This window comes from Crocuta crocuta, unplaced genomic scaffold, assembly GCF_008692635.1.
Source record: "Crocuta crocuta isolate KB4526 unplaced genomic scaffold, BGI_CrCroc_1.0 scaffold139, whole genome shotgun sequence".
In the NCBI taxonomy this organism is placed as follows: domain Eukaryota; kingdom Metazoa; phylum Chordata; class Mammalia; order Carnivora; family Hyaenidae; genus Crocuta; species Crocuta crocuta.
In genome coordinates this window covers 10091078-10100094 of record NW_027533258.1, presented here as the reverse complement: position 1 = coordinate 10100094, position 9017 = coordinate 10091078, and the positions used below count along the sequence as shown (strand labels likewise).

At 61.3% G+C, this 9017-nt stretch overlaps 3 protein-coding genes across 3 annotated transcripts in view; all 3 read left to right on the top strand.

The window, feature by feature from the left end:
- The window catches only part of SPEM2 (SPEM family member 2), a 1683-nt gene extending 886 nt beyond the window's left edge, over positions 1-797 (top strand). Inside the window, 2 exon segments of the mRNA XM_077746806.1 lie at positions 1-523; positions 526-797. The exon segment at positions 1-523 is cut by the window's left edge and continues 1 nt beyond it. Coding sequence (XP_077602932.1) covers positions 1-523; positions 526-797 — 795 coding nt within the window.
- Positions 798-1468: 671 nt separating this feature from the next.
- On the top strand, positions 1469-5499 carry SPEM3 (SPEM family member 3). The gene is made up of 3 exons (XM_077746647.1): positions 1469-1635; positions 1781-1838; positions 1944-5499. Exons 1-3 carry the CDS (start codon positions 1498-1500, stop codon positions 5483-5485), a joined length of 3738 nt encoding a protein of 1245 aa, XP_077602773.1. The 5' UTR covers positions 1469-1497; the 3' UTR covers positions 5486-5499.
- A 1773-nt stretch (positions 5500-7272) lies between these two features.
- Positions 7273-9017, top strand: part of TMEM102 (transmembrane protein 102) — a 2291-nt gene continuing 546 nt past the window's right edge. The window contains 2 exon segments of the mRNA XM_077746655.1: positions 7273-8023; positions 8134-9017. Coding sequence (XP_077602781.1) covers positions 7810-8023; positions 8134-9017 — 1098 coding nt within the window. The 5' untranslated portion in view covers positions 7273-7809.

Genomic DNA, 9017 nt, shown 5'->3' with positions numbered 1-9017 from the left:
GTGCCCTCCTTTAATGAAAACAATCTCGACTCCTGCCTGGAGGAGGATGACCTGTCCTTCCCGCACCCCAAGTTCCCGCTGTGGGGATGGGGAGGGCTCTACCAGCCAGCGGGCCTGCCCTCCAACCTGGGGCTGTGGGGCCGCCAGGGCGGGATCCTGGCCAGCCTGCCGCCGCCCTCTCTCTATCTGTCCCCTGAGCTGCGCCGCATGCCGAAGCGCGTGGAGGCCAAGTCAGAGCTGAGGCTGCAGTCCTACGGGCCCCAGTCCCGAACCTGGGGCAATCTGGAGGCCGAGCAGTGGACGCCGTCTCCACCGCCCCCCCGCCGGCTGCCCCCCAATCCCTCCTGGGCCCCCGCGGGGCACAGCTCTTACCCCTCGGGGGCCCAACTGCTCCACGACTCCTGGGATCAGCGGCGGCGCGGTCTGGAGGGTTCCGAGACCCCCTCGGCCCCGGTGCCCCGGGGCTCCAGGCCTGAGGCCCAGGAGCACTGCTCTCCACAGGCCCCCAGGCGGAGCCTCCCCGGCNCACGTCCCTCACCGTGTTGGGCGAGGCCTCCCACCAGCGGGCCCCGGACCCCAGCGCCGAGGTCCAGAGCTCCGAGCAGACCCCCGCCCAGCCGGCCTTCATGCCGCTCAGCCGGAACCCGGGGGGCGGGGGCAGCTACCAGGTGTACGACAGCCTGGAGCTGAAGCGGCAGGTGCAGGAGAACAGAGCTCGGGCCAGCTCCCTGCCCCCCCCCTCCACCTCGGCCTCGCAGCCCTCCCTGCACCGGAGCCGGACCGGGAAACTCCACTGACNGCGAGGCGGGCGGGGGGGTGGGGGGGAGCATGGAGCGAGGAATAAAGAGCGACAAAGTCCAGGAAACACTGCTGTTCTGTGGCTTGGACGCGCCCGTTCTCCTGCCAGCCCTGGGCCCTGCTGTTGGCGGACACGAGAAGCCAGCGTCCCCCCTTGGCTGTGCCCGCCGCCCCACCCCCCCGCAGGTCCCCTGGTCCTGTGCCACGCGCTGAGGACACCCTGCAGCTTCAGACTCCACACCACTGGTGTCTGAGCACCTCTGCTGGGTCTCTGTCACCCTGATCCCAATGCGGGCTCAGAGGCCCCACGCGAGATCAGAGGTCCGAGTCCAGAGCCGTGGGCTTTGCGTGTGGGGGCAGGGCCCGGCGAAGGGCAGGAAGAACACCAGGGCTCCGGGGTCCAGCCGCGCCTTCTGCAGGGCTCTGAGGCCAAGGCCGTCCGGCTCGGGGGCGGCGAAGGGGATGGAATGTGTGTGTGTGACGGAGGGAGACAGCGGGCAGTGAGGGGGCCGAGGGGACCGAGTGAGACCCCCAGCGCACACCATCCCCGGCTCTCCACTTCCTCCGCCTCCCTCATTGTGACCCTGGCTGCCTGCCCCTTTGTGACCCAGTCCTTCTCCCCCTCCCCCACAGGGGCTTCTGCCTCCTAGTGAGTATGCGGGGGGCCAGGGGGCCCAGGCAGTCCTGGGACCCCAGGCCATGGGTGAGCGAGCCCACCACGGGGCTCCCCTGTGCTCTGGCACCAACCCCAGGAAGTGCCAGGACCTCGGAGACTCAATTCTCCTGATTCTGGGCACCTTCATCTTGCTCAACGTGGGGATCAATGTGGTGACTCTGGTCAGGGCAGGGGCCTGGCACCAGGGGCGGGGGGATGGGGGGTGTGTGAGAGGTGGGGCTGGGGCCTTACAGGGGTGAGGTGGGAGGGCAGCTGGGATGCTGGGCTCACCGTGCTTCCGGACTCCCCCTTCCCCTGCGTCCTCAGCTCTGGAGGCATTTGAAGAGCTCCTTGCGGATCCTTTTCCATCACTTTTTCCCCAAAGGTGAGTGGGGGCCCCAGCACGGCCTCAGGGGGACGTGGGCCTGCCCCCCCCACCTTGCCCCCCCCCAGGAAGCCTGGCCTTGTCCCATCCGGCTTTCCCCCGCAGACAAGCCAGCTGGCTACAACCACCCTGCATGCGTGCGCTGCTCCGCGGACCCCAAGAACCTGTGCTCGATAGTCTCTTCCCCCCGCTACCATCGTCGCTTCCTGCTGGGGCGCTCTGACCACCCCAGCTCCTGGGGACTGGACACACGTGAGAAGGCTTCCGGGTGCTGCTGGATGCCGCCTCAGGCTGGACACGCCGGGGCTCCTGTGGACACTCCGTGGGGACTGTGGAAGGAAAGGGTGATGGGAGCTGGGGAGGCCCCTCAGGTCACAGCCTTAAAGGCCCGGGCACCCTTCCTCTCCAGGCACGAGACGCCGTCCCACTTCCCCAGGAACGGCAGGGTGGACGTGGTTCCCCTCCACTGGCCTGAGAGCAAGACCAAGACCCCAGACTACCACTCGGCCCAGGCCCCGGCCCCGGCCCAGACCAGCTCCGCAGCCCGCACCCCTGAACATTCCACCCCCCAGGCCCAGATGCACTCCCCAGCCCACACCCTCGAACGTTCCATCCCCCAGGTCCAGGCCCTGGCCCACACCCCCTCCCCAGCCCACACCCCTGAGCACAGCACCTCCCAGGCCCAGATGCAGACCCAGATCCAGACCCAGATCCAGACCCAGAGCCCCTCCCCAACCCACACCCTCGAACGTTCCATCCCCCAGGCCCAGGCCCTGGCCCACACCCCGTCCCCAGCCCACACCCCTGAGCACAGCACCTCTCAGGCCCAGATGCAGACCCAGATCCAGACCCAGACCCTCTCCCCAACCCACACCCTCGAACGTTCCATCCCCCAGGCCCAGGCCCTGGCTTACAACCCCTTCCCAGCCCACACCCCTGAGCACAGCACCTCCCAGGCCCAGATGCAGACCCAGACCCCTTCCCCAGCCCACACCTCTGAGCACACCACACCCCAGGCCCAGACCGGCTTCCCAGCTCATGCCCCTGAGCACAACCTCCCTCATGCCAAGGTCCACTCCCCAGGCTTCACCCCTGAGCACGCCTCCACTCAGGCCCCTCCACCCTCCCCAGACTACCCCCCGGAGCACACCCAGCACACTGCTGCCCAGGCCCAGGCCCCTGAGCCCACCTCAGCCCATTCCGTGGGTCGCAGCCCTGAGCACGTAATAGCCCACGCTCGTGTAACCTCTACCTTTGCCCCAGCACCTCCCCCAACTTCTACCCCAGCCGCCGTCTCAATGTCTGTCCAAACCTCAGCTCTGGTCATGACCCTGACTACCGCTCCTATCCCTGTTCCTATCTCTCTCTCTGCCACCATACCTACCCCCATCCTCCCTCCTATTCCCTCCTCACTGACTGCCTTCAGCCAAGGCCTCCCCACTGGCCACGTGGTCTACGATGCCCGCAGGGCAAAGCAGAACTTATGCAATGTGTGTCCCCCCCAGAACTCTGGGTATTCCAGAAAGGACTTGGGGACCCTCCCCAGGCCCCAAGAGGGGCAGGGTCCGGGCAGCTTTGGTGCAGCCGAGCAAACACCAAAGCAACATAGCGGGGACAGCGCCAAGCCCTCCGCGGGATCCATACTGGGTTACCTGGAGTTGGGGAACATAGAATGGAAGACCTCAAATGACGCCAAAGATAAGTTCTTACAGCCCAAGACTTTCCCTTATTGCAACTTCCGTCCCTGCAGTTCTGAGAAGAAACACACAGACTCCCAGACTCCAGTCTACCCCAAGTTCGTGGTCTACTCCAAGGATGCTACCCCTTCACAACCTTGTGTTCATTCTCCAACCGGTGGCCAGAGCCCACCGAGCGCTATTCCTCCACCGTGCACTCTGTCTCTGCCTCTTATGCTTCCCAAATCCTTTGTCCTCCATCAACCCTCCAACCACCAGAATCCCCCAACCTCCCAGTCTTCTCCGTCCGCCCCCTCTTCCCAGTTTCCCATCCCTCTCCAGCTCTCCAAGACGTTCCATCCTCCAATCCAACCCCCGGCCCCTGAACTTCATGAGAGTCTGGGCCTCAACCAAAACTCTGACCTCCAAAGGACTCTAATCCCTTCCAAAGACTCAAGAGTTCCCAGGAACCCAGGCCTTGCCCCAAATCCAGGCCTCTACCAGAACCCTGGCCTTGTTCAAGATTCAGGCCTGAACAAGCCTCCAGGCTTTCCCCAAGACCCTCATCTCTACAAGAGTCTAAGCCCTTCCCAAGGTTCTGTGCTTCCCAAGAATCTAGTCTTTACCCAAGATTCTGGCCCCCAAAAGAGCCCAGGTCCTATTCAAGATGGAGGTATCTTTAGGAGCTCATGTCTCCCCCAACCTCCTGGCCTCCCCAAAAACACACCATTTCCCCAAACGTCTGACATTCAGAGGCGCTCAGGCTTTATGCAGAACACTGGAGTCTATAGGAATCTAGAACAAAACCAAGAGGCTATATTCTATAAAAGTCAAAATTGCTCTCAAACAACTGGCCTTCATAATAGCCCAGGCTCTTCTCCAGATTCTGGAGGTCATAAAAGTACAGGTAAGGCCAATGAGCCAGGAGTCTCTAGGAGACTTGGCCTTCCCCAAGATTCTTGCTCACATAAGACCCCATTCCTTGTCCAAGACTCTGGAGTCAACAAGAGCCCAGACTTGGTCCAAACCTCTGGGCTTCATAAGGGCTCAGGCCTTACCCCAGACTCAGGAGACTACAAGAACCCAGGCCTTCCTCAAGACTCTGGCGTCTACAGAATCCTAGGCCTTACTCAAGATTCTGATCTCCATAAGAATCCAGGCCTCACACAAGCCACCGAAGTCAAAAGGAGATGTAGCCATACACAAGATGTTGGCATTCGCAAGAACCCAGAATACACTCAAGACCCTAAATTCCACAAGCACCCAGGAATCCATCAAGATCCTGGCCCCCACAAGTGCCCAGCCCTTACCCAAGACCATGGCCTCCCCAGGACTCAAAGCCTTACTGGGGAATCGGGCCTCCGCAAGGAGTCATGCCTTACCCCAAATCCCGACCACCACAAGAACCCAAGCCTTGTTCTAGATATTGACTCTGTTCAGTTCTCGGGCCTACCTCAGACCCCAAAGTCAACACTGTCCTTGATAAAGTCCTTTGCACCCGAGGAGGCTCCTCAGAGGGAGGGTCCAGAGCAGCACGTATCTTGGACTCCTGTTCCACTTGCTCAGAACTCCTACTCTTCCAAGCCCCAGGTGATCTACGGTGACCTGCACGCCTTCTCAGAGGTGCCCGTACTAATCGAGCTGCAGCCATCGTCCCGGCGAGCAGGCAGCCAAGACTGGGTGTATCGTCCTGTGGACGCCACCCCTTCAGCTTGTCAGTCGTATCGCCAGATGTCTATGCCTCCCAAAACCAACGGGAAGTCCTACTGTCCTGGGTTGGGCACCCGGGTCGGGCACGTGGTCTTTGATGCCCGCCAAAGACAGCTGGGCAGGGACAAGTGTGAAGCTCTGTCTCCCAGGCGCATTCGCCAAGAGGCGCGCAGCAATTCACCGGAGGCCGTCAGGGAGTGGGGGTATCAGAATGCAACGAGGACTCTGGAAAAAGAGGGGGCGAGGGTGCATCAGGAATAAAGAGGCAAGACGAGTGTTCTGTGGTTGTTTGAAGACGCGCACCCCAGCCCCCTTCCGGACGCTGGCCAGCCACGGGGCCTGATGAAGGCTGGTACTAGCCCTGCGTGCACCCGCATCACTGCGCAGCGAGATCCATCACCCCCCAGGCCCTCGAGCTGCGCTGTCCAATACATTAGCCACTAGCCAAATATGGCTGTTATAGTGTAATTTAATTAAGCTTAAGTAAAATTTAGGGGCACCTGGCATGGTAGAGCACGTAACTCTTGATCTCAGGGTCATGAGTTCAAGTCCCCTACTTTAAAAAACCGGAAAAAAAAATTTAAATCCTGTTCCTCAGTCTCAGCATCTACATTTCAAGGACTCAGTAGCCATGTGCGGCTACTATGTTGGACAGCACAGATGTAGGACATTTCGACCAGCACAGATAATCCTGTCGGATGGCAGTGCTTTATTTAGAGTTTAGAGAAACTTTTCCTTTCCCTAGGCACCCAAGCCCTCCATCTTCAAAGCTCCTACGGAGCCCAGAGAACTTGGTTTTGTTTGTTTGTTTGTTTGTTTGTTTGTTTTTAGTGTGATGGAGAGGCCACCCTCCGGGGAGGAGCGGAGATGTAGGGATGCCCTTTGCCTGATCACCCCAGACTGTGAGAAAGAGCCTGGTCCTCAGTTTTCTCAATCTGCTCTCTTGGGTCGCAACCAGATATATGGGAAACTGCCTCCCCAGTTCTGGGGTGTGTTTAGGGGCTCAAGGTAGCTGGGGGAGAAGGGTTCTCTTTGCCAGTGACTAGGAATCCCAGATTTCTGGGCTCCCCAAATTGAGCTCTGGATTCTGAGTCCCCTCCTTCACAGGCCACTATAACTTTTCTCCGTGTCTCTGCTTCATTCTCTTGCATTGACTCAGGTTCATCTCACTTTAGACCCACTCCCGGGGGCGGAAGGGCAGGTGAGAAAGCCTGGTGCAGCCATGGGTTGGTCTGATCTGTGAGCCTCTCCCTGGTTTCTTGAGGCTCTGTCTTATTGTGGCTCCTGGTCTCATCCCGGACTTACGCTGTGCCTCTGGTAGCCATGGTAACGGAAAGCAATTTCCTTCTCCTGACCATTTCCCCTTGCCCTGCCCCAGCCCAGCTGGGATTTTCCTCTGGACTTGACTTTGGGTCCTGATAACTCTTCCGTGTAGACAGGAGCTGGTAGGTGCCAAAGTGCTTTCCCTGCCCTCACTCGTGTCCGAGGTGGGCATCACTAACACGTATGTCCCTTCCCTGAGCCACAGGTTGGTTGCTGGGTCACCACCTGTGTGTTCCTGCTTACCCCTGACTCCAAAGGGGTGCCTCTCCACCCAGCTGCGAACCCTTTTCCGACACCTCTCTGGCTCAGCTCTACCACGGGCAACCTTCGGGGGCTGCAGTCTCATCTCTCAAATGCAGTTAAGGGGGCACCCAGGTGGCTCCGTCGGTTAAGGGTCCGACTTCGGTTCAGGTCATGATCTCACGGTTCGTGGGTTCGAGCCCCGCGTCGGGCCTTCTGCTGACAGCCAGCTCGGAGCCTGGAGCCTGTTTCAGATTCTGTATCTCCCCCTCTCTGACCCTCCCCTGCTCATGCTGTCTCTCTCTCTCGGAAATAAATAAAACATTAAAAAAATAATAAAAAAGAAACTACAACTTCCATCAGGCACTACTTCAGCGGAACAGGAAAGGATGTGGGGGCGTGGCCCTAACGCCCTGAGAGCTCGGCCGCCAAACTACAACCCCCGGGACAGCGCGAGATCTCAGCAGAGGGAAGAGTGACTGAACTCTGGCTGGAGGCGGGGCGGGCCGCGAACTACGGGGCGGCCGCCAGAGGGGGCGTGGCCCCACCAGGGGGCGTGGCCTGAGGCTACAGGAAGAAGACACCTGTTGAACCGTCCCATCCATCGCCTTCCCAGCCCTTGCAGCTGTCCCTGAGAGCGAAGCCGCACCCCAACCCTCCTCCGAAAAATAGGTAAGGGGAGGCAGACAAAGGGCGCCGGCGGCGACTAGCTATTTCATCCCGGAGGAGGGGCCTAACAGCTACTATTTACCTGCTGAGTCAGGTGAGCGGCTCCATGGGGGGCGGGGACCAGCATGTGAGAAAAGGGCTACGACGGAGGAGGCATTTATTGGTTCGTTTTCAAGACTAAATTTAGAGCCCTCCATCTGCAGACCCATTGACGAATTGTGCTTGGGCTCTCTCGCTCTCTCTCTCTCTCTCTCTCGGCCTGGGGAAGCGAGAAGAACGCGGCCCGACTTTTTGGCAGCAAAGGACGGTTCCTCCCGTCCGTGTTGGCCCCTAGCCCAAAACGATCGAGCCACATGGCTTCCGCGGTCTGGGGGAGCGCGCCCTGGTGGGGCCCGCCGCCCCCAGCCCCCGCCCGGCCGCTCACGGACATCGACTTTTGCTCTGGGGCGCAGCTGCAGGAACTGACCCAGCTGATCCAGGAGCTGGGTGTGCAGGAAAGCTGGAGTGACGCGCCCAAGCCGGGGCCAGACCTCCTCCGGGCCAAGGACTTTGTTTTCTCTTTGCTGGGTAAGTAGCTCTCCCTGCCTTCGGGTACTCGCAGCTTTCAGTCCCGCCCCGCCCCGCCCCGCCCCGCCGGGCTTTGGGTCGTGCCCTCTCGATCCTGTCTTTTCTTGCAGGTCATGTTCACCGCCGGGACCCCCGCTTTCCTCCGCAAGCGGAGCTCTTGCTCCTTCGTGGTGGGATTCGCGAGGGCTCCCTGGACCTGGGACCCGCACCCTTAGGTCCCTACGTCCGGGGACCTCATTACGACGCCGGCTTTACACTCCTCGTGCCGGTGTTTTCGCTAGACGGCACCGGGCGGGAGCTGCAACTGGACGTGGGATCCTGTTACGCGCGGCTGTGCCTCCCCGAGCGCATACGCGGAACCGCGGTCCGGGAGGCTTGGCAAGATTGCCTGGGACCTCCGGTACGGGGACGACGTGACTCCGGCCACCGCCCCCAAAGCGAAGGAAGTCCCAAGGGCCGGCCAAGCTCCGGGGAGCAGCCGCACGATTCTGTCACTGAGCCTGATCCAGACGTGTCTTTGGAAAAATCACCTAGTAACGTTTCCGGGCTGGAGCCGCCTGGGCAAGGCGTAGTCGATCTCGGCTCTTCCACCCCACTGGGAAACCTGACCGGCGACGTCACGAAAGCGGCCGTCGTCAGCCCGGGCCCGCAGCAGAGCGAGGGGCCGGAGGCATGGCCCACCCTTTGCCCCGCCCAGGTGGCTGCGTGGTTCTTCGCTTCCCTGGCCGCGGTGGCCGAGTCCCTGTTCCCGGTCCCCGGCGCCCCGCGCTTGGTCCACGCAGCCCGCCACGCGGGCTTCACCACCGTCCTGCTGGCTACGCCGGAGCCCCCGCGCCACCTCCTGCTCTTCGACCTGGTTCCCGTGGTGTCCGTGGCCGGCTGGCCCGAGGGTGCTCGGAGCCACTCGTGGGCCGGCCCGCTGGCCTCCGAGTCGCCATCCTTCTACCTGGTGCCCGGCGGCCACACCGAGCAGCCAGGCGCCTGCGGCTGGCAG